General features: G+C 45.0%; 1 protein-coding gene across 2 annotated transcripts in view; it reads left to right on the top strand.

Moving 5' to 3' along the window:
* The window catches only part of LOC144770543 (ferritin heavy chain B-like), a 52,949-nt gene extending 52,094 nt beyond the window's left edge, over positions 1 to 855 (top strand). For both annotated transcript variants that reach the window (XM_078655146.1, XM_078655145.1), the window contains exon 4: positions 513 to 855. In XM_078655146.1, coding sequence (XP_078511272.1) covers positions 513 to 668 — 156 coding nt within the window. In that variant the 3' untranslated portion in view covers positions 669 to 855. The remainder of the gene's footprint in view (positions 1 to 512) is intronic.
* The last annotated feature ends 24,501 nt before the right edge of the window (positions 856 to 25,356 follow it).

Raw genomic sequence — 25,356 nt, 5'->3', positions numbered from 1 at the left:
ACTAGATCCCAGGACTGTTGTTGGCGATAACAGCACGGAGATGAGCAATGTCCAGTCACCTCACTCAATCTGTTGCAACCTGAAAACGTCTTATGTAATACACGCCGTGAGGCCAATGACAGACCAGTCTTTTGTTGCCAGCACACTAATAAGCTCCATCTTTTTCAATGCCAGCCAATTCAAGCGACTCTATGCGATGTAAGCTTTAGCATTGTCGCTTAAAAACGAAACTTCATAGGCTTACACGCTCCCTCCCTCCCCCACCCCACCAAAGGCATTGCAGTGGTCGGTTATCCACAGTACTGGTGGGCTGCCCTGTGTAAAGAAGCTTGTTACCTATTTATAAGCTCACTGACTCGTCCCCTACCCGTAATCAATTCTTTCCTACATTGGATTTTCAACACCAGTCCTACTCTTTTCCTTCCGGATCACTCTGCCATACTTTCAGCCATGTGTTTTCAACCTCTTTCTGTTTCTTTATTCACATACCCTGGTTTTGTCTCTTTTCACAGCTCTGTGACTTCCTGGAGTCAGAGTACCTGGAGGAACAGGTGAAGGCCATCAAAGAACTTGGAGATTACATCACCAACCTGAAGCGCCTGGGCGTGCCCCAGAATGGCATGGGCGAGTACCTGTTCGACAAGCACACCCTGGGGGAGAGCAGCTAAGCCCCACAAGAGCGAACACCAGCCTGCTGCACCCACTCCCACCGAACCTGCATTCTTCCATTATTTACACGACTATGACATCATCTGAAGGCATGTGTGGGACAGGGTTCTTCTATATGTATCCAGGCTACCTGCAGCAGTTGTGCTTGTCAGCATGTTTCAAGAAATAAAGGTTTTCAGCATCTTACTCGTTGTGATGGCTTCATACATGGATGGGGGAGAGCAACACGTTATAATGTGTATTTTGTAAGGGATATGAGTGCTCAAGCCATGGGTAGATGCTGCGAGTCTAGTGCCTTCACACAGAACTTGTGAGGTCTTTGTACAGGATGCAGAGGGCGTGTCAGAGTCCCGGGCCTTGGACAGAGGAGAATTAATGGTGTCCGATCTGAAAATAGGAGGCAGGCATCGATATAGAGGCATGTAAAGGTAGAGGGCATAAGTCCCACAAATAGTCACAGAGGGTGCGAGAGTCCCATGCCTGGATAAAAAAGGAGTTGCAAGCTTCGGTACAGAAGGTGTGTATGTTTACGGCCCGGGGAAGAGTCGGGGAGGGTGCCTGGGCTGTATGCAGAGACTGAGCTTCCAAGGCTGAGCTTCCAAGGGCTGCGTGCAGGGGCTCGATTGTACCAGGCCTCATTGCTGAGGCTGAAAGGGTTCCTGCCCCGGACACTGAGGGACATATTTACAAGGGGATTGTTCCACCAGAACTTTACTTCAACAATTTCCGATGGCGCAAAGCTCTTCAACATAGTTGCAAAGTGGCGTTAAGCCACTTTTTGTGATAAACGCCGCTTTGTAAATATGTTACCCTTTCACGCAGTTTTCTGTGTGAAAGGGGCATGTGATGGGTGTTCCAGTGCGTATTCCACCGCAACACCCATTGCTTTTTGACGCTGCCCCAGATTTACAAGGATCCGAAAATCTGAGGCACCACCAAAAACTAACGCCATGCAAGTGCAGGTTTTAGAATGGCCCAATGAGGAGAAATAAAAGTATTTCTCCTCGTTTTTAGGTCTCGCCCACGGAGCGCATGCACTACATAGGAGACCTTTAGCCGTCGTTCACCTGCTCTTCGAAGCACATACTCGTGCTTGTGGCAGCATACACCTTGCGGGAGCGCGCAGGAGCGCGCCACAAGCACAAGTGTGTGCTTCAAAAAATAGCAGACTGTGTGCGCACACACGCACCACTTTCAGGTCATCCTGTCATTCCTGCGAAGATGACTGTGAAGTCTACATTTAATTCCTACAGTTCCTCTCTGAACATCCTCTCTGTCATGATAGCCTTAGCTCTTTCGAGTCTGGGATGTGAAATTGCTCTCTCCATCTCTCTAAAACTAAAATCTTTTTTTCTCCCCACTCTCTGGTTTTGTAACCCCGTCCTTCATCCATTCTCGTTTTCACCGCATTCCTTCCTATCTTCTGTCCAAAATCTTGAAGTGATAGTAGATTCTGTTTTCTTTCTTTCTTTGCTTTTGTTTTCAGCGTCCTACTGTCTGCACAATCTGGCCTTGCCTCGCTTTCCATGCTTCAAAAATAGATACAGCTCTTATTCGCATCCGTCTGCAATGTTGCTCTTCTCTCTGGACTTCCTGTTTGTTTTCCTGCAACCAATTATATCTTTAATTCATTTATGCTAATGTCAGTCAAATGTAATTTTACTTTTACTTTAGTCAACGCCTTCCTGTCTCTATCTTCTGGTGCTTTTCAATACGTTTTGCCTGACTCTGATAAAGGCCCTGCTCCGCCCCCAAGCTTGTCCTTCGCTACAGTTTTTTTTTTTACATTTCTTAGGTCTCGCTCTCACTTTTGAGTTATGTGTAATAATATTGTATGTGAAAGTTTTAACACATTTATTAAAAATGTCTCATACAATAATATAAAACATAACAAAAATTTGTGCTTCCCTCTCTTTCGCCTCTTTGTGCCCTCTCACTCCCTCTCCGGCTATATGCCACAGCACCCTGCTTACTCCCTGTCTCTATTCTTTGCCCCGCTCTCACCCCTTGCATCCAGCGCCCTCTGCATGTCCAGCTCTATGCCACCGCACCCTGCTCGCTGTCTCTACTCTCTGCCCCCTTCCCCACTCTCTCTCACCCTGTGTTTCCAGTACCTTCTGCCTGCTTAGCTCTATGCCACTGGTTGATACAAAAAATGGAGTCAGGCCCTGGGACTTGTGGTTGGTTGGGCCGTATATATCTGGGGAAAAGGACAGGTACCCACCACACTCTATTTCCGTTCCTATCGCTGCAAGGAAGTAACAAACCAATATCGTTTCAGGTCTGTTGGGCGTTTCTTGCCCTTTTAATTACTGTTTTTCTCTTTTTAGCAAAACATTTTTTCTTATGTGTAAGAAGAAGTACAAAACATTTAAAACATTTACACGAAAGTACAAAACATTTATCACATATATATACACAAATTATAGTCTAACTGTACCCAATATTTCTTTTAGTCCAATAAATGAACTCAGATGCTTATCTAAATTTGACAAAGTATCTAAATTTGGCAAAATGACGCTTAATGTGGAAAACAAGATATTTAAATGATATACACCATAGTACAATTCATAGGTCTATAAATCAATCAATATCATATGTCATATGCCAAAAGATAAACCATATTGTAATTCATAGGTCTAACAATGTAATTCATAGGTCTAACAATCACTCGACGTTATATTTTCTATGCCTACGCGTTTCGAACCAGTTGATTTTAATTCATAGGTTCTCTTCAGGGCTCTGTCTTTTAGTGAGTATCTGAAAATGTGTACAGAGATGGAAAAGGTTTAGTTTTTGATTCTGAGAGTAATTTTTCTTGTCCAAAACTACAAACATCGCTGTCTGTACCTGTTTATCCAGCAGCCGCCGGTCTACAGGTATGACGTTCTCTTCTTGCTTGGTCGCTTGTCTTTTAAGTCCTGTACCTTAGTGAAAAGTAAATTTATCACTATTCTATTTCAACACTTGTTGAATACAACCATGCTTCGTCTTTGCTCTCCTAGACATACCTTTTAATTCCCGTGGGTCACTTGGTATGAGGTATTTCTCTTATGGTTGGTTGTTCTTTTTATGGGGGGCCTCCGGGTTATAAAGGTGCTTTCAGTAAGGCCCCTAGAATGTTATAGGCTTTTCTTGCTGTAGATTGGAGTTAGTCAAACAGGCATACCTGTATTGGTGTGTCACTTTCGTGATGTCAGCGTATCCAGTCTATATTTGTCGGCGCTGTGTGCCTCTCTTCAGTGTTTTCACATATTCTACAAAATTAAAGTGTTTTTATAGCGTTAGTCTAATCTGTACTAGTTATTTCACTGTAGGGGCGGCTTTCGCGCTAGAGAAGGCATACCGTTAGTATTCTTTTGGGGGCGTCCGATGTTCTCCCTTGCACTCGTTCAGGCTGGCAATACCCTTCGTTTTATTGACCTGTGTGGTAAAATGCCACAGTCAGTGTAAACTCTGATTATATTTAGCGTTGGCACAAAACTACGCTATTTTGTCCTGACTCTTACCTCGGTGCGGTGCGATCCGGCGTCTGCTTGAGCAGTCCGTGGATGCCGCCGCCATCTTTGTTCGGGTTATTATAGTCAGTCAGTGGGGTTCTTTTTTGTCGGCCATATTGGGGAAGGTTATCCTTATTATTTCGTGATTTTTGCCATTTTACTTGCACAGGCTTCGCTATAAAATCGTTGTGACCCAGCAATTTAAATTTTTAAATTTAAGATATAATCAAGTCCCAAGGACAGTTTTTTATCGTTTTTTGATGATGGACTTATTCCAGCCTCTGTGTACCAAGTCAAGACTATAAGCATAGAGATACATATACAAGGGCCACAAGAGATTGCCAGGTCCATTCAAAGATGGCCACCGTTGTAAACACAGAAACGAACCTTTCCACTGTAACCCCAGTACGCCAGACTACCCAGTATATTTAAATAAATGAGATTATAAACGATGTATGAAGCGCATAACGTGACTTCATGTAAAATAAATGATCAATGCACCCTCCGTGTGGTACACGGAGGCTGGAATAAGTCCATCATCAAAAAACGATAAAAAACTGTCCTTGGGACTTGATTATATCTTAAATTTAAAAATTTAAATTGCTGGGTCACAACGATTTTATAGCGAAGCCTGTGCAAGTAAAATGGCAAAAATCACGAAATAATAAGGACAACCTTCCCCAATATGGCCGACAAAAAAGAACCCCACTGACTGACTATAATAACCCTAACAAAGATGGCGGCGGCATCCACGGACTGCTCAAGCAGACGCCGGATCGCACCGCACCGAGGTAAGAGTCAGGACAAAATAGCGTAGTTATGTGCCAACGCTAAATATAATCAGATTTTACACTGACTGTGGCATTTTACCACACAGGTCAATAAAACGAAGGGTATTGCCAGCCTGAACGAGTGCAAGGAAGAACATCGGACGCCCCCAAAAGAATACTAACGGTATGCCTTCTTTAGCGCGAAAGCCGCCCCTACAGTGAAATAACTAGCACAGATTAGACTAACGCGATAAAAAACACTTTAATTTTGTAGAATATGTGAAAACACTGAAGAGAGGCACACAGCGCCGACAAATATAGACTGGATACGCTGACATCACGAAAGTGACACACCAATACAGGTATGCCTGTTTGACTAACTCCAATCTACAGCAAGAAAAGCCTATAACATTCTAGGGGCCTTACTGAAAGCACCTTTATAACCCACAGGCCCCCCATAAAAAGAACAACCAACCATAAGAGAAATTCCTCATACCAAGTGACCCACGGGAATTCAAAGGTATGTCTAGGAGAGCAAAGACGAAGCATGGTTGTATTCAACAAGTGTTGAAATAGAATAGTGATAAATTTACTTTTCACTAAGGTACAGGACTTAAAAGACAAGCGACCAAGCAAGAAGAGAACGTCATACCTGTAGACCGGCGGCTGCTGGATAAACAGGTACAGACAGCGATGTTTGTAGTTTTGGACAAGAAAAATTACTCTCAGAATCAAAAACTAAAACTTTTCCATCTCTGTACACATTTTCAGATACTCACTAAAAGACAGAGCCCTGAAAAGAACCTACGAATTAAAATCAACTGGTTCGAAACGCGTAGGCATAGAAAATATAACGTCGAGTGATTGTTTGACCTATGAATTACATTGTTAGACCTATGAATTACAATATGGTTTATCTTTTGGCATATGAAATATGATATTGATTGATTTATAGACCTATGAATTGTACTATGGTGTATATCATTTAAATATCTTGTTTTCCACATTAAGCGTCATTTTGCCAAATTTAGATACTTTGTCAAATTTAGATAAGCATCTGAGTACATTTATTGGACTAAAAGAAATATTTGGTACAGTTAGAATATAATTTGTGTATATATATGTGATAAATGTTTTGTACTTTCGTGTAAATGTTTTAAATGTTTTGTACTTCTTCTTACACATAAGAAAAAATGTTTTGCTAAAAAGAGAAAAACAGTAATTAAAAGGGCAAGAAACGCCCAACAGACCTGAAACGATATTGGTTTGTTACTTCCTTGCAGCGATAGGAACGGAAATAGAGTGTGGTGGGTACCTGTCCTTTTTCCTAGCTCTATGCCACAGCACCCTGCCTCTGCACCCCCCTGCTCTCACTTTTTAGTTATGTTTTATATTATTGGATGTGAAAGTTTTAACACATTTATTAGAACTTTCACATACAATAATATAAAACATAACTAAAAACGTAAAAGATCCCGAAGGCGAGACCTATTGGCTATGCCAATGCTTGTTGCTTTTTCTATGCGTGCTGCAACCTGCAACACACATAGATAGAGCAAAATGCCATTAATGATTGTTTATGTGCAGGAAGGTGTCCCTGCAAAATGCAGCACAAATAGAAGTAGCAAATCACCATTATTGATTGTTTGTGTGCATGAAGGGACGCCTTCCTGAACATAAACAATCATTCTCTGCAACGCAGGCACCTTTACACTATGGGACAAGGGTGACTGTGTTGGTGCTAGGGAGTTATTTTTAGCTCCAGCACTAGGGAAAACACAGGGGTGTGCTGTACACATCCCTGCATTTTGGATATGGCAGAGCGCAGCCCTACGAAAGGCTCCACCATTTCCTTATAAATATGCCCCCAAGTGTGAAGGCCAAAGACCTTAACACAGAAATTCAGAGGTCCAAGCGTCACGGCACAGGAATGAGAAATACCCCTTCTGCATAAGGAGGGTGTGAATCAATTAATTTCCACGTGCCTGTGGACCCTCCAAAGAAGCATTCTATTTCTTCATGCCTTTAAACTAACTCCTTATCTAATTATACGAAAATAGATGGTCCATGACGTTCTATAAAGACATGGGGCCAGATGTAGGTAGGCTTTTACCGGTTGGTAACGGCCGAAATCGGCTGTTACCGACCGGAAAAAGCCTTTTCCTATGTAGGAGGCTATTTTACCGATTCGGTAAATAACGAATCGGAATTTACCGATTCGGTATTTATCGAATCATCATTTACCGATTCGGTATTTACCGAATCGGTAAATGAGATGTAGGAAGCACTGAAAACAGTGCTTCTGGGGTTTAAGAATTCGTTATTTACCACCAACTATTAGTTGGTGGTAAATAAGGAATTCCTATGTAAATGCATTAATGTGCATTTACACCTGTGCCATGTGACAGACATACATGTTCTTAGGGCATGTATGTATGCCACATGTGCACACTAGCACTAATCAGGGGTGCAACAGGGTGTCAAAGTGACACCCCGCCACCCTTGAAATTTTCGGTATTTACAGAATCGGTAATTACCGATTCGGTAATTGACCAAATGCCGAATCGGTAATTACCGATTCGGTAAATACCGAATCTTACCAATTATGTATTTTTTACCGAATAATTACCTACATTGCATTTACCGATTCGAAAATACCGAATCGGTAAAATTGGGTATTTTCGAATCGGTAAATCTAAATTACCTACATCTAGCCCATGATCTTTTATTCCGATTCATGTGGCGCAAGTTAGGTGAGATATAGGTAGTGTGCAGAAGTGTCTTCGCACGGGCTGTAGATGGGTGACGTTGTGTTCTTAGGCCAATGCTTAAGGCCCCAAAGTTTGAATTGGGAGTGAGCTGGTGAACACAGACTGTCCCATTTGACCCCTCTTTGCTCCACGCCATGATCCTTACGGTCTATCTACCTATTCTCGCCAATGGTTTTTATCCATGCTTACACTAGTCATGTCGCTGTTTTTCTATCTTTCTCTTCCTCCCCCCACAGTCTTTCTCTTTAGCCCTACTCATAGGCCTTCATCCTCAGATGGGTGCAGCCCCACCACCTGCCCCAGTCTCCTGTCCCTAAGTGCACTCTGAATGAGTGGGCTGTTGGCGCTACTGGTAGCAGATTGTGGTGTAGCGATTCTAAAGTAGTTGCACCCTTAAAGTGCTGGATGTAGGATAAGGCGCACAGCCATGGGGAACCTGCTTGTTCGTAGAAGAGTGACCATACAGTTGAAGCCTTGTCACAGTGGGGAGATGGTGGGCACTCTAGTGGCAGTAAACCATGAGTTATGTGCACAAGTGAGGGTAACAAGAGTAGGGGGCAGTGGAAAGGGCATGCTCTGCTGCAGATGAACCTGCGTGCACCACACAGACGGGAAAGGCTGGAAACACCGGGCTTTGACAGTAACCAGCTGTTCTAGCAGCTGGCAGAGTCCAGAAAAAGTTTTTATCAAGAGTAGGGAGAGTGATCGATCGATCCAGAGGGCACTATTTACCACTAAGAGAAGTGGAAGGTCCAGTGTCAGCTTGTGCCCACAAGTATGGGTCAGCAAATTGGGTTGCTGGACTGTTCCTTAGATAAGAAGGTGTGTGTAACTGGCGTGACCGGAGGTGAAAGTTTAACACCTTTGGGCATCCATTTTGTTGGAAGTATTTGCCTCACACACCCTTACAGGAGTCATGCTTCATCATCGGCGTTTGCTCCTCGTCGGGGAGGCGGTGCAATCCCCGACGGGCTCACTTCAGAGAGGGGCTCTTTGGCGGAGATCTTTTGAATCCAACTGCCTTTTGGTGAAGTGCGGGTGTGTGGGTAGTTAGGAATGTAGCCTAGGTGGTGATTTAAAATGGAGTAGAGGGTACCGGAGACTACATTATTCAGGGGGTCCCCTACTGCAATTAAAAACGTGAATCCAATAGTCTAGGTGCCAACAGGTTAAGTGTAGTGGCCCTAGATTAGATTTGCAACGGACTGGTCAACATGTTTCTCGCATGGGTAAAGTACCCGCGATTCATCAGGACCTCAAATGGGTAAGAGTAAGGTCTACAAACTATAAACAACATGCAAATATCATGTGCCTAATACCGGAATTGTGGGATGCTTTAAGTTACCTCTGTAGCTATGTCCTATACCTGGATGGAAAAAATACAAATACAGGGTTAATAGCATGGATGATTGCCAGAATAGGTGCATGGTGCTAACCAAAATAACACAGTGTCATGCTAGTGAAGGTGTACTAGCGTAAATTCGGCGTGACTGTACTGTGACAACGTGGACTAATACTGTCACACCCAACTTATGAAAGTGAAAGGTAAAATTCTTAAAACTAGAAGATTTAAAAATAGCAGCAGTCTAGCAGGAGCAACACCCTCCTAATTATATGATCAATAAATACGTGATGAAGTTGTGCCCACTCGGTGTGCGTAGTGCATAACTCGTCACGAAGTGGACAACCAACTCACCTAGTAATCAGAGACTAAAGGCCACATCAATACTCAGCGAGTCGGTACTGCAGGACAGGGCCCTTAAGGTTTGTCTGGGAGTATAGAAAAAGACGTGTAAACAATCAGCACACGTCTTCGAGCACCAAGACAACAACAGTAAAGGACAAGCCCCGGAGGGATTCAAGGCAAGGAACCCCCGAGTTTGTTAAGTTAACAAGGATCCAAACCGCGGGTTCTAACAGCAACGCTAGTATGCCCTCCTTACCTCTCAGTCACCGCGTACTGGTAAAGTCACCTACCCATCTCCGCCGAGCTCGGATAGATGCTAGAGCTTCGGCGGCGGTCTCCATTTCAAGCCGGGAGGCGTCATTGTTTGGTACGTGACTCCGCCCCCACAATCAAGCGCCAGCATCCGCCAGGAATGTCACGTGATGTTGTTGTTGAGCGTGGCGGCCATTGCTAAGTGGAGGTGGGAGTCAGAACGAGCCAACCAATTTGGGTAGATACTATGTTACAGGAGGAGAGAGTAACCCTTTTCACATTAAGTATAAGGGCTAATATAAAATTATCAATGATCAGTATGTACCGTCGGTCCCTTGCGGACAACAAAATAAACGCATGTTGAATGGTCGTGACTAATATTGGTTGAAGGCATGGATAGACCTGGAGGCTGCAAATAAATGAGCGCACTGAATATACGGCTCAATTAGTTGCCAGGGTGCCGAATACACAGCATTATGATATTGTGTTGCCTGCCACTACTAGGGTCTAAACTGGTATTTAATAAAGGGCACTTTGGACGCTCAAAGCGTAATGTGAATGGGTTAGCACAAAGGATGTCTAAATCCCCTGTTCACGTGACTAAGTCAAGGTATTAGAATGTACAGCAGTGTGTTATTATAATGCGTGCCACGGGATGTCCTCGTTCAAACCCCGACTATCTGATGATAAGCGATGGATCCACCTTTGTTCTTTACGAAACAGGGCTTGTTTAGGGCAATTCGGGCTAGATTCAAGTATAAGCCATTTAAGGGAGTCAGTCGTGTGATTAGCCTCCACATAATGTTTACACATCTTGGTGTTGGTTTTTCTACAGCGGAAATTACTGCGGTGTTCTGTGATGCGGGTTTTGATAGGACGTGTCGTCATTCCTATGTATTGTAGCTCGCATGGGCACGTCAGCATGTAGATACAATGCGAGGTATTGCAATTGGTGTGGCCCCTTAATTCTCAAGTAAAGGTATCAGTCAGTTGTATTATCTTGTGTATAGCTGTGAAGGCACAAACTGTGCACGAACCACAGGGATAATGCCCTTTCACGGGGGGCAAATGCCATAGTGTCTGTTGAGACCCCTTCTTTTTGACTTTGGGTCTTGTGCTGATCAGGATGTCTTTAATATTCTGCGATCGTTTGAACGCAAATCTTGGTTGTTCAAATGTAAGATCGCCTGTGTTCAAAATGGACCAATGGCGTTTGATCATGCTCTTGACTTTAGTGGACGCAGGGGTAAATGTGGTAACACAGGTAATGGGTTGATTCTCTACAGGTACCTGCTCCCGTGGTTCAAGGAGGGCTTCACTATGGTTATTTCTAGCTCGTTTTAGCGCTTTAGAGACATCTCTAGTGGGGTATCCTCTATCTAGTAGATTCCTCGAGAGGATTGCCGATTCTTTTTTGTACTCAGTTGAGTCACTACAGTTTCGCCTGATTCGCAAGAATTGCCCAAAGGGAAGGTTAGTGCGTAGCGCTTTGGGGTGGTGGCTAGTGTAATGGAGCAGGCTATTACGGTCGGTGGATTTCCTATACATCGTGGTGCTAAGGGCCCCATCTTTCAGTTTTATTGTTAGATCGAGGAAGGCAATTTCGGTAGGTGACACAGACATCGTGAACCGTAGGTATGGGTTGAGAGTGTTGACCCATTCAAAAAAGGCCTCATGTGAGGTCGAGGGTCCTGTCCACAAGATCAGGATGTCGTCAATAAATTGTTTCCACATCAAGATGTTATTGAGGAAGGGGTTCGACTGGTGTTGTATGTGTCTGCCTTCAAAGTCAGCCATGTAGAGGCATGCCACCGATGGGGCAAAGGTACTGCCCATCGAGGTCCCTTGCGTTTGATGATAGTAGTTGCCCTTGAATTCAAAGAAATTCTCTGTTAGTGCTAAAGTAGCACACTCCATAATGAATGCAGGTGGGGTGGGTGAGTTCCAAATTTCCAACTCTAGCCTCTCCTCGATTACTCCTAGTGTTGCCCTCTGTGGGATGTTCGTGTAGAGGGCCTCCACATCAAGAGTAATCAGCAGGTTGATTTGTCTGTTTTCCTGGACTGTGTCCAACATGCGCAAGACATCAGAGGTATCTTGGATGAATGAGGGGATGCGTCTCACTAAGGGTTGTAAGAAATGATCACAAAATTGTGAAAGTGGTTCAAGGACGGAATCAATCCCAGAGACTATCGGTCGTCCAGGAACCGGTCTCGTATCTTTATGGATCTTAGGAAGAATGTAAAAGATGGGGACCCTGGGATCTTTTTTCATCAGGAAGTCCGCCTCTTTCTTACTGATCCACTGTTCACATTCTGCACTTTCGACCAATCCTGTTATAGTGGTTTGTAGGCGTGGTGTCGGATCACATGGAATAGGCGTGTAATAGCGTGTGTCGCTCAGTTGTCTAGTACACTCCAGTTCATAGTCCAAAGTGTTCATAAGGACTGTGGCACCACCCTTATCCGCCTGTTTCATAGTGATCTGAGGGTTTTCAGCCAGTGACTTGAGTGTATCCATCTCTTTTCTCGAGATGTTATGGTAAGATCTCTGCTGGTCTAAGATCTTAATGTCTTTGAGCGCAGCCTGCTCAAAAGTTAGGATTTCATTCGGAATCAGTCCATTATGGGGGGTGAAGGTGGAGGGGTTGTGGAGACCAGAATCTGTTGTGGGTTCACTGGGTCTTCCTTGAAAAAAGGCTTTTAGTCAGATTTTCCGAAAAAAGGAATGTATTTCCCGGGTTTGTTGAAAGAGGTCAGTTTTTGGGGTGGGTACAAAGCCCAATCCCTTTTGTAGGACTTTCTCCTCAATCTCTGTCAGTGGTCGGTCAGATAAATTGACAACCAGACTCATTTTGGTCCCGATCTGTTCGTGTTCCTCGTGTCCATTCCTTGGGGGCGTGTATCCTCCCACTGTACTCTTTTCTCTGGAGCGTTGCCTCGCTTTCGCCCTCGCCCTCTGCCCCAGCCTCTGTCTAAAAAAGGGGGTCGCATGGGACCCTGTGGGGCATAGTAAGGTGGATATTGGGGGGCATACGGTGGTTGAAACTGGGGAAATTGTGGATAGGGCCATAGAGATGGCTCATGAGGCGTGAAGTTCTGGTAAACTTGTTGGCCTCGTCCTCTTCCCCTTCTACCTCTTTGTGGTGAATGAGGAAGTCCATCACCCCCGCTACTATCGGACCCACTGTTGGATCCCCTTCTAGAGGAAGTAGCACTTGAATCTGAGTTGTAATTTGTTCCAGGAGGGACATAATCTTCCTTTAGGTAGGGGTATACCTTTTCTTTAGAAAACCTTTTGATATCTTTCTGTAATTTAGTCACTTTCTGATTCATGAGATATTCCTTATGCTCTGAAATTTCCTTGTTGAGTTCCGCCAGTTTTGTTTTAAAACCTGGATTTGGAACAGCTGCCTTGAGTGCACTTTCAACTGCTTGAATACGGACCAACAATTCATCCGCAAGGCGTTTGGCAGTATTAACGATCAAGACGAGAAGATTGTGGGTGCACTTCCATGAAATCTGAGACCATTCTACCTTGAACTGTCCATCCTCCCAAAAGATTCTCGGGAAGTTCTTTATAATCAGGCCGTTAAGTGCAATTTTGGCTTTAAAATATTCGGCCATCATTGCCCCATGTAGGGTTATCCTGATCCATTCTCGCTTGAGATCAGACAGTGATTGCCAATCTGCAGTGTTGCTGCATGTGGCTGGTTCTATATCAATGCCGAGGAGTGAGGGTGTTCTCAGAATGGCTGCTGCCTCTTCTTCTCCGAAGCTCAGCCCCTGGCCTTCCATCTAGTGGAAGTGTGGGGGGTCGTGTTCAGTGAGAAGGCTGTCCTCTCGAGGAGGACAAGAGAGATGGAGAAGGTAAAAAGCTACCCAATCTGGGAAGCAAGAGTGGCTCCCTGTGTAGTGAGGAAGGCACAAGTTGGGGGATAGAACAGGTCTTACCCACCTATATGAATTCCCACGGTGTGAACCGTGCAGAAGTAGTTTATCAAGAGTTGGGAGAGTGATCAATCGATCCAGAGGGCACTATTTACCACTAAGAGAAGTGGAAGGTCCAGTGTCAGCTTGTGCCCACAAGTATGGGTCAGCAAATTGGGTTGCTGGACTGTTCCTTAGATAAGAAGGTGTGTGTAACTGGCGTGACCGGAGGTGAAAGTTTAACACCTTTGGGCATCCATTTTGTTGGAAGTATTTGCCTCACACACCCTTACAGGTGTCATGCTTCATTATCAGCGTTTGCTCCTCGTCGGGGAGGCGGTGCAATCCCCGACGGGCTCACCTCAGAGAGGGGCTCTTTGGCGGATATCTTTTGAATCCAACTGCCTTTTGGTGAAGTGCGGGTGTGTGGGTAGTTAGGAATGTAGCCTAGGTGGTGATTTAAAATGGAGTAGAGGGTACCGGAGACTACTTTATTCAGGGGGTCCCCTACTGCAATTAAAAACGTGAATCCAATAGTCTAGGTGCCAACAGGTTAAGTGTAGTGGCCCTAGATTAGATTTGCAACGGACTGGTCAACATGTTTCTCGCATGGGTAAAGTACCCGCGATTCATCAGGACCTCAAATGGGTAAGAGTAAGGTCTACAAACTATAAACAACATGCAAATGTCATGTGCCTAATACCGGAATTGTGGGATGCTTTAAGTTACCTCTGTAGCTATGTCCTATACCTGGATGGAAAAAATACAAATACAGGGTTAATAGCATGGATAATTGCCAGAATAGGTGCATGGTGCTAACCAAAATAACACACAGTGTCATGCTGGTGAAGGTGTACTAGCGTAAATTCGGCGTGACTGTACTGTGACAACGTGGACTAATACTAATAGAGTGCAGAAAAAGTCACAAACAATACCTTCCCTGAGAAGGGCGCCATTCTAACCGTTTTCAACAAAGAGAAGGTCTAACCACGAGAAGATGAAAAATTAGTCTTTGGGGCAAGATTCTCTTCCTTGTCCTCCTCACCTCAGTGGATGGCTGTCCCATCCCACTTAAGAATTCCTAACCCAGGGTCTTGCTTGAGGACCCCTATGCTTATCCCACCCTGGGGTGGTTGGGACAAATGTTGTGTCTTGGGGAGACAGGTCAGAGGCTGCTGGACGCTGGGCATCCAGTTACCGCCTGCAGTGGAGATGCCCGCTAGGAGAGAGGGGTAGACTTGCCCAAGGCCTTTGGAGCTGGGGCAAGACCCAAGGAGGTTGAGCACAAGCCAGTCTTTCCTCATTCACCCCCTCCCCCCGAACCAATCACAGTGCCAGCAGGCAGAGAGGTGTCAGCACTGAGGGTCCCGCCTCCCATGGATTTCTAACAAAGCTGAATCTGTCAAAAGGTTCCTATTGAACCCTTCCCTCCCAGAGTCTGTGTAGCCAATAGAGAGACAACAATGTATCTGATGTCACTAACACTCTTTGACTGTGTAACCAATAGGGGCCTAGCGCTTGCCTCCTTCTAAAATCATCAGTGAACCATTACCTAAATGGGCCGAAGCTGTCGCCCAGCCGTGATGTGGCCTGGGTCTTTATTAGTGGGCTCGGGTCGCTTTGGGGCCTACCTTTGAGGTTCTGTAAATTACGAATTCGTTCGTGCTCAGCCTCCATTTTGTAATCGCCGCCATTTTATGTTGCCCTCACTCAGGCTGCACGGCAAACGCGATGTTTCTGTCATTTCTGCCTTCACGTGTCAGTTAGCTTTCCTGCTTGTGTTTACTAACAAGTGTCAGGGTCTGGCCGAGTACACTAATTCCTGTCTGAGCTGATTAACCCCCGTCCGGCCTGTCTGTTAGTTCACACCATTCATTCCTCTAAGTTATCTTATCTGCTGTCCTTCGCTACACGTTTCGTGCATTCTCCTCTTACTCGATTGTCCTTCTGCTACACACAGCTGTGTTTTCTCTGCTCGTAAACTGGATTGTGTGGATTCATTTGTAATTTGCTAAAGGGGTCGAGTGACAAACACAACCGGGAACTCGAGTTGCCTAAGATTTAAAGTATTGTCTGTAACGTTTGCATATGTCTTGTGCTCTTGTGTGATTGCTTTTTGCATTGTATTGTACCGTATTTAAACTTGTGCGCCACGGAGTTAAGTGGCAATCTCTTTTGAACCTCGTTGCACTAACGACTTCTAAGACCACTGTACTAGCTGCAGCTAATAAATACTATCTTCTACGCCAGACGAAGAGTCCGTGTCTCTGTTTCTGACAAGGCAGGTGAATCCCAGGGATTTCAGGCGTACCCTGCGCCACCGGGCCTTAAGGCCGCGGTTCTCCAACTGGCGCCCAGCGTGGGGCGGTTTCAGCGGTAGCGGTTGAGCCCCGCAAGAAATTTCCGGAGGACGCGCACCACCTGAGCGACCCCTGTATGTCGGAAGTGGACCGAAGGTCTTTGACAGCGCGGCTACTCCTCTCCGACGGCTGCTCACGACTGCTGCCCTGACTACCGCCCTGCCTTGGACCCTTCTGATGAGATTTGGTAGAGCGAGACGATAGACGGGCCTTCGCTGACGTAGGACGATTCTTACTTAAGTATTGGGTGGGTCGCTCCCACAATCCTTTGTTTTGCTTTGTTTTCGGTTTTTCTGTTATTGCAATACCAGAAGCCAAGGGGTAAGTACGTTTGTACTGTTTCCTCGATTTATACCCCTTGTGGTTTGGGAATAGTCTAGAGAAATAAAAGATGCCTGGACTAAGTAAGTTTAGAAGATTTTGTTGCTTTGGTTGTACGAGGCGTTCCCAGTTGGAAGAATCATGTCAGAGTCCTGCGGTTGGAACTCCCACTTATGAGCTCTATTCAAAACATGGTATCGGTCCCATTACCTTTAACGAAAAATGGTTCGGTACACGAAAAATAGTGGAGTTTTAAGATGGCCCCAAAATGGTAGCTTTGATTCCGCCATATTAGCAAATTTGGAAACGATTCTATTTAGAAGAAAAGCCCGGCCGACAATGTTTGACGCCTTCCACCTGTGGCGCAAGGAAGCCAAACAGAAAGAAATAAAACAAGCAAAGAAGGATAAGAAAGCGCAAAATATGTCGATTATAGAAGCAGCTCAGCAGTTTTAAAAAAATGAAGTAGATAGTGCAAATGAAATAATGGAGAGACAACAGCACATGGCAATAGATAGATGCTACCCGGTGTTACCCACTTTAGATAAAAGAAAAGAATTGGAAGAAGATTCTTTAATGTCTTGTTTATTGAATTCACCTCCAACCTATGCGCAAAACGCTAATGTACCTCTGTTACCTCCTCCTGTTGCTCAGCCAGTGGTTGCTCAATTGCCGACTATACAGCAACAAGTACAGCCTATTAATGCTCCTCTGTTTGCTTCTGCTCCGCTCTTGCAGTCTGTAAATCAGCCCCCACCTCCTCTCCAATCACCCGCTTTTTCTCCTCAGTCTCCATTGCCTTCTACATCTGCTATGCCTTCTATACTATCAAGGGACTCCCCTACTTCTCAGAGAAGAATAGCAGATGCTGTTTCGAGTTTCTTTTCTCCCCTCCTTGGATCTTTAAATTTGTCCCCCGCTTTCTCTAAACGACAATCCCGTTGTCAGCTTCCTCTTATAGACGAGAAAGTGGTTTTGGGATCCCTTGCTCGCAAATGGATGGAGCATGGATTAGAATATGGTATAAAAGTTATCATGCATTGCTTTCATCAATGGGTGGAGCCAACACAAAGATATGTTTTTAATGTTATGTGTCAAACTCTTATTAAGGGTTGGGAAAATATGGAGTCAGATACGGTCCCTCCAGAATTATTGAAATTACAAGCCGATTTTGATAAGGGTTTTATTGTAGGACCACGAGTTGAAGAGGCAGTGAATAGACTCATTACGTTTCGAACGATGTTTTTGTCTCAGTCCTTTTTAGAGGCTGATCCCGCTAATAAGCAAGAAAGTAAGAATTATCCTATGCTTGAAGTTCCTCCAGTATGGAGAGACGCGGTGGTTGGTCCACCTGCTATGCCTGCTCACTTTCAGCATATTTGGGTTCATGAGCCATGGAAAAGATCTGAAATATTGGCGCTTAAACAGACTCTTCCGGATCCTCGTAAAAACCCCGCCGGATATTATAAAGAGTTGTCTCAAACAGTAGAGGCATGTATTATGAATTTGGCCGACATTGATATGTTGTTTGGTAATATCGTTCCGCAAGCAATATGGGCACAGATTTGTAGGGAGGACCATGCTGGTGCACTAGGTGGTGATTGGGCTGCTATTCGAGCTGCTGATGCTAATCAGGAGGGTGGTGCAAAGCCTGAGGATCTGATCACGGCTCTACCAGGCAGAATAATTGAATTAATGAAAACAATGATGCCCGCAGTACGAGTCAATTGGGATAAGCTTGCGGCGTGTAGACAAAAGAAAGACGAAAGTGTTTCAGACTTTTTCACTCGTTTCGAAGAGACGTTTATCGACCATAGCGGTCAGGATTTGAGTGTAGAAGGTGGTCAGCGATTGTTTGTGGATAAGTTTGTATATAACTTGCTTCCTGAATTATCAAATAAATTGAAAAGTTCAGAAAGTGCATGGGCTGTCTCTTCGCATGTTAAAATACTGGCTACTGCACAGTATTATGAGAATAGGGATAAGGAGGAAAAAGAGAAGCAAGAGAAGAAGAATAAGGATTTGAAAACGAAGGTTCTCTTACAGCAAGCTTACCCTCCGCGTGCTGCACAGTCGCAGTATTCTCAACCCCCACAGTTCCAAAAAGTGTACCAGAAACCAGAGTATTTTGCACCTCGCCCTTCGCTGGGTCCTAATCAATGTGCATATTGTAGGGAAGAGGGACATTTCAAGAGTAGTTGTCCAGTTTTATTGCAACGTAATAATGGGATGTCTGGTCCACGAGGTCGTGGTAATTCTCAAACAGGATCTAGAGGACAAGGTGCGTTTTCTCAGGAGCAGCGTTCTTTTTCTCCATCTACTACAAACTACTTTGACCAGCAGCGGGTTCCGTCCACACAGTACTATAATGATGATTATTGTGAAGAGAGGACTGACGATTTTCATATCGAATAGGACAGCCATGGACGAAGTGAGGGAGTTGTGTCGATTCCAGTAGATCAAAATGGGCCATATGTCACTACGGATACTATGGGTGTGTCAGAACCGTTTCTTTTGGATACTGGTGCGATGAGAAGTTCTATTATGCATTCTAAACTCCCTGGGGCACCTTTGTCCGGCTTAATAAATACTTCTGTTGGATTTTCTGGTAATCCAACTCCGGCAGGTCATTTCTCTACCCCGTCATATCCTTTTGAAGTATTGCAAATCGATTACATTCATATGGATCGATGCAACAACTTTAAGTATGTTCTGGTGGTGGTATGTGCCTTTTCCCGATGGATAGAGGCCTACCCCTTGAAAGATAACACTGCTTTGTTGACTGCTAAAGTGTTACTTAAAGAGTTCTTCCCTAGATTTGGTTTGCCGCGCATTGTCTGGAGTGACAATAGAAGTGAATTTGTGGGTCAAATTATGCAAAAGATATGTTCTGGTCTTGGTATAAGACAGAAGTTTCATGCGGCAAACCATCCACAGTCTGCAGGTTTAGTTGAGTGCTATAACGGTACACTCAAACTTAAACTAGCTAAGATTCAAGCCAGTACGGGTCTTGCTTGGCCAGATGCCTTACCCTTAGCTCTTTTGTCAACCAGAACTACTGTTCACTCTCGTATGGGACTTAGCCCTTATGAAGTGATGTTCGGACGCCCAGCTAATATCTGGGGTGTCCCTCGCCCTAAAAAGTATTCAGATATACCATATCCATTGTTGATTGATTATTTGCACGATTTGACTACTAAAATGAGTATTATTCGCCAACAGGTACAAAGTGCTTTGCCGGAGGCTTCCACAGACCCGGGTCACACAATTCTACCCGTTGACTGGGTCTGCATCAAGAATTTTCAACGGACCAAGAATCTGGAGCCTCGTTGGTCTATGCCTATGCAAGTCTTACTCGTCACTCGCACGGCTGTGAAAGTGGTTGGTAAACGCAACTGGATTCATGGGGTACACTGTAAAAAGGTGCCACTACCGTTACCCTTTGACCAGTGGATTTGCAGTGGTGTGAGAGAATCAGACACAGCAGCGGTTCCTCGTTTCATGCCTTTCAGTGACGCCCACATTTATGGAACTCAGTCGGAGAAGGCAGATGATGACATGCTACAAGCAGCTGTGCCTGTGAATCGTCGAATAGACACTACCGATCCACAAGCCTTGTTTGAAGATCAAACCGTGCCGAGCAAGACACGCTACAATCTCAGGTCGAGAGCTAATCAGAAGACCTGAACACTTTGAACATTTCGTTTATTCATTTCCCCCATAAAATACTCAGAGACATTCTTTTTGGGTCCTTTTTGCCCCCCCCCCCTTTTTTGTGATAATTAGTATTAGATGTGCCATCTGTCTCCGTCGCAGGGTCACGGTAGGAGACTCAGACTGTAACCTGGTTTTGTTCTTTTAGCGAGTGGCTAGCGCCTCAGGATACAGAAGTAGTAGCTGAGTGATTGAGGAAGATTGCCGTGAGCGACATTTTTTTTTAGATAAAGATGGATGGTACAACAATTGTAGGAAGAGAAGATAGGAAACAGGAAATGAGATTAAAATATTGTAAATTATTGCGTAGTCGATTTGGCGTAACATAGTGTGTTTTTATGTTTTTGTGTATCCTATTAGCTTGCATAGTTTGGGTCGTACATATTCTGCAACCTAAAAATGTCTTTAATTCTACGACTTCTTTGCCTTCTCGTATTTCTGTTCTCTCTCATAAAATGCATTCACTACCCCCTCATGAGCAAATAAGAAGAGCCGAATACATGAACAATACGTTTATCCAGTTGTTGCACCAACATCAGTTGGCTATCAGTATGACTGACTGTTGGGTGTGCGGACTTATGCCACATTATACAAGAAAAGGGATGCCATATTTGGTTCTTCCCTTCTCGTATGAAGGTTCAGCCTGGGCCTATCTGACTATCTCGCGCCGGGATGCCCCCGGGTAAGCCGAGCGCGCTACAAATTTCATATTATTATTATTATTATTACTATGTTTTCGGCCGCATACCATAACAGGCTTAGAAGCCCCGTGAAGGCCTATGGGCAAGGATTGGATTTTAGTCATAGCTCCTTAATTAAGGGTATAGTGGTTATGGCTAAGGTTGTGGAGAAGAGTAAGATCCCATTGGATGAGAAGAGAGCGTATGAAGGTTGGAATGTTACCCACTATGTCTCTAGTCTGGAAGGCAAGAATAAAAGGGGTGAGTCTTCTCCTGTATGGACTGTGCCCCATAAAGGTAATCTTTGTCTCCAGATTAATAGCAAGAAAGCTGATACCAAGCAAAGGTGTTTGTACACTTACGTCTTCTCATCCCTTGACTTTCCCCCATTGGTTCCGTCTCAAGGAACATATTTTGTCTTTGATGATAGAGCCTACACATTGCTTCCTTCTAACTTTTCTGGGACTTGCTATATAGCTTTCCTTCTCCCCCTACATATACGGCTCCGTCAGACCACCACAGAGTGAGATATAGTCGAGGTATCTTTGATGCTAAAGATACGGCAGGACAAGAGGGAGGAGACTTTCTAAAAGGATTCCTCCCCTTTTGGGGTCCTATGGCTAACAGCAGAAACATCAGACAATTGACTCGAGTGGTTGAGACCACTAATAATGTTACTGCAGGTGCAATAGGTAACATTACAGCAGAGCTTCAAGCTGATCGTCTTATGACGTTGCAGAATCGAATTGCACTAGACGTGATCTTGGCAGACCGAGGAGGCGTCTGTAGATTGATCGGATCTAGTTGCTGCATTTATATTCCAGACGACGCTCCGGCAGTATACCAGGCCATTTCCAAATTGCATACCATCTCCGAGTCCATCCACCAGGACGAAGGGGATTGGTCCTTTATGGGATGGTTTTGGGGAATATTGTCAACTTGGGGATGGAAGATCTTAACATTCCTTGGAGCAATTTTGGCCATCATATTCTCCTGTTGTTTGTGTATTCAATGTGGTCCCGCCGTATGTGGTATGTTGGCTACTTTACTGTGTTCCACAAGCTACTGCTCAGAGGACAGAGAATATTAGGATGATGATGCAGCAACAGCTTGAGGATTTTATGAACATCGATGCTGGTTCCGACTCAGATTAGCATGAGTTGGCTTGTTATTTGCCTGAGTAATGGCAAAAGGAGGGCTGAGGTTCTGTAAATTACGAATTAGTTTGTGCTCAGCCTCCATTTTCTAATCGCCGCCATTTTATGTTGCCCTCACTCAGGCTGCACGGCAAACGCGATGTTTCTGTCGTTTCTGCCTTCACGTGTCAGGTAGCTTTCCTGCTTGTGTTTACTAACAAGTGTCAGGGTCTGGCCGAGTACACTAATTCCTGTCTGAGCTGATTAACCACCGTCCGGCCTGTCTGTTAGTTCACACCATTCATTCCTCTAAGTTATCTTATCTGCTGTCCTTCGCTACACGTTTCGTGCATTCTCCTCTTACTCGATTGTCCTTCTGCTACACACAGCTGTGTTTTCTCTGCTCATAAACTGGATTGTGTGGATTCATTTGTAATTTGCTAAAGGGGTCGAGTGACAAACACAACCGGGAACTCGAGTTGCCTAAGATTTAAAGTATTGTCTGTAACGTTTGCATATGTCTTGTGCTCTTGTGTGATTGCTTTTTGCATTGTATTGTACCGTATATAAACTTGTGCGCCACGGAGTTAAGTGGCAGTCTCTTTTGAACCTCGTTGCACTAACGACTTCTAAGACCACTGTACTAGCTGCAGCTAATAAATACTATCTTCTACGCCAGACGAAGAGTCCGTGTCTCTGTTTCTGACAAGGCAGGTGAATCCCGGGGATTTCAGGCGTACCCTGCGCCACCGGGCCTTAAGGCTGCGGTTCTCCACCTTGGTTAGGGCTGTTACGTGTTATGAGCCCCGGGGATCCAGGAGTTCATGTTAGCTCTTCCTCCAGTTTGATTGTAGCTTATTCTGGGGAGGTGTGAATATGTGCAGTGGCCTGCCCAAGTCACTAGGGGCCAGATGTATCAAAGGGTTTTACCCATTCTGTGTCTATGGGAAAATGTGGTCATACATATGGTCCTAGGTCCTTGCTCCGGCGGGGAGAAATCACCTTGATGTCCCAGTCCTCCCGACGCCTTACATGAATATAGGGTAGAAGAAGGCCTCGTCAAGGCCTGTGGTGTCAGGCACCTGGGGGCCCTGTCTCCCGAGCATCTCGGTGTCTGTTTGAGACTGAAAGAAAGTCTGTGCGGAATGGGTCCACCCCCTGAAAGTAACAGAACTAGGGCTAGATGTATCAAAGGGTTTTACCAATTTTGTGTCTATGCGAAAATGCGTACTTTTTTTGTTGCAGATTTATATAGCGCAAACCCGATCCGAGGGTATTAGAGCGCTTTACATAAGCACCAGTTGCGTTACCTGAGGAAAAATTATTTTTTTGATAGGGGGGTTCTCACCTGTGAGGCAGTGAATACTGGTCGTTGGTTGCCGGACGCTGCCAGAGGAGACAGGCAGCCAGGGGAGCAGCTTCTTGTTGCCGCCACCGCCAGGAGTCACCGGGTGTATTTTCACCGCGTCGCCGCTCCGGGACTACATTGCCCGGCAGGCCACGCGGCGGCGCGCTCCACACACACAACCAGAGCGCCGGGAGGCGCATTTAACCAGTGCAGCCCCCGTCTCGCGGGACGCCGAGCTAAGCCTGGGCAAAGGGCGGGCCCTCTTAGGCCCTCAGAAGCCAGAAGAGACTGGGCTGGGCCATAGATCTTGATCCTATGTATATATATCTTCTTTTAAGACTTGCAAACATCATGTGAGACTTCGGTGTTTAGTTTAGTAAGTGTTTTGTTATTTTTTGACTTGTGTAAGGTGTGCAAGATATATCTTGATTGTGCTCTGGTATTCCATATATCTTCTACTGTGCAGGGGCAGGTCTGCGCAATGTCCAAATCTAAACCAGACAAGTCTGTCTTTGGCATGGGCACTATGGATAATTACCTTGTTAAAAAGGTGAATAAGATCAACAACGAGAGAAGGGCCTCTTTGGGACTGGTTGAACTCCCCTTGCTACCTGATGAGGCCTTACCTCTAGCGGGGGATACCTCATCAGCAAACAGCGATGCTATAAGTGATCAGGCCACTATAACCACAGTAGTACAGGTACACAGGGGGTCACTTGATGACCCGCCTGATACCTCTTTAGAGGAATCAGAGGAGGTGCCACCAGTAACTAGACCTGTAAGATCCTGCAGGAAATTGCAGTCTAAACGCGGGGGAAGCACAGCAAAAAAAGACCAGACCCCCCGCGAGCGGACTGCAATGATCCTCCCCTGTGACCTTGCCCTGTGGATGGTAATAAAGAGAAGGGTATGCTCATACATTCTGAGCAATTTGAGCAACTTGTTAATGCTATAGTAGCTAAATTTGAGGCAAAAATGGAAGCTCGGCTGAGACCCCTGACCACTAAGCTGGACACTGTCAAGCTAGAAGTTGATAGACTAGGTGGACTACTGACAGCATATCGGGCAACAGCTGCCCCCCCCCCAAAGAAGCAGATAAGGATCAGAGTGTTAGGGAAGAGAATGAGCAGCAGAACTGTCGGCAAGTACTTGCCACGGAATCTGCTCCTTGGTCCCAACAACCAGCAATTGTACAGAATAGACAACTCACAGTAGAGACTGATGGCAGGTTTGATCCCAAATACATAAGGAAAAGTCGTTATATTAATCTACCCCCGGATTGTGCTCCTTATGTTGCGGTATTAACAAACGTTCCGCCCATTGATGATATCTCCGCCCAGGCTCATGGGGAATCCCATGACTCCCTAAAAAATAAAACAGTTGCATGGCTGAATAAAAATTGCGGATTCCCTACTAAATACTCTGACCAAATATTATCCACACGCAGGGTGAACTGGATAGGACCAGCAACAAAGAGTACTAGTGGGGATTGTATTGTTGTAAATTTTAAGCACCCACAACATGTGGCAACAGTACTTTTACGGGCGGCCTCTCTAGTTTATAACAAGAACAATGTTTGCGTATGCCCACTTGGCTACTTTTATGCCCACCTGATTGCTGCACCCCCTGACCCTAGGAGACTCAGACCATTGTCTCAGTCTTTGACAACCGCTTTGAAGACCCCATATACGTACAATGTTAAAACTCACTGTTGGAATGATCCCATTGTGGAAATACCTAATAGTCATAATGCTGTGATCCAAGGTGGGAATGGTTTTAATGTAAATATTCAGAACAGACATGACCCGCTCTCTGATCTAGAGGCGTGCGATTGACGCAAGGAGTGCGAGAATCAAGGAAATGAATATGTGGTAGAAGAAGGTCTGGAACCTATACCTGAAGTGCTAGCACATTGTAGTAATGTCATTTGTTGGAACATTGCGGGATTGGGCTCAAAGATGGGAGACTGTAATTGGATTAGGTTTATCAAGCAATATCAGATTATCTGTCTCCAGGAGACCTGGTCAATAGATTGTGATTTTTTCCTTGAAGGTTACAAATCATATTATGTTCCCGCATCTGCATCTAGCAGGGGTAGACCAAAAGGGGGTTTAGCCATATTCATTTCTGTTGCTTTACCATGTAATATACGCAGAGTTTTAACCAATAACCCAGGTATTATTGGACTGATATTATCTGGAGATAACTGTTTGGCTGGC

Source organism: Lissotriton helveticus, chromosome 7 (assembly GCF_964261635.1).
Source record: "Lissotriton helveticus chromosome 7, aLisHel1.1, whole genome shotgun sequence".
Taxonomy (NCBI): Eukaryota; Metazoa; Chordata; class Amphibia; order Caudata; family Salamandridae; genus Lissotriton; species Lissotriton helveticus.
The sequence above is the reverse complement of the archived record's forward strand: the minus strand, read 5'-3'. Positions and strand labels throughout refer to the sequence as shown.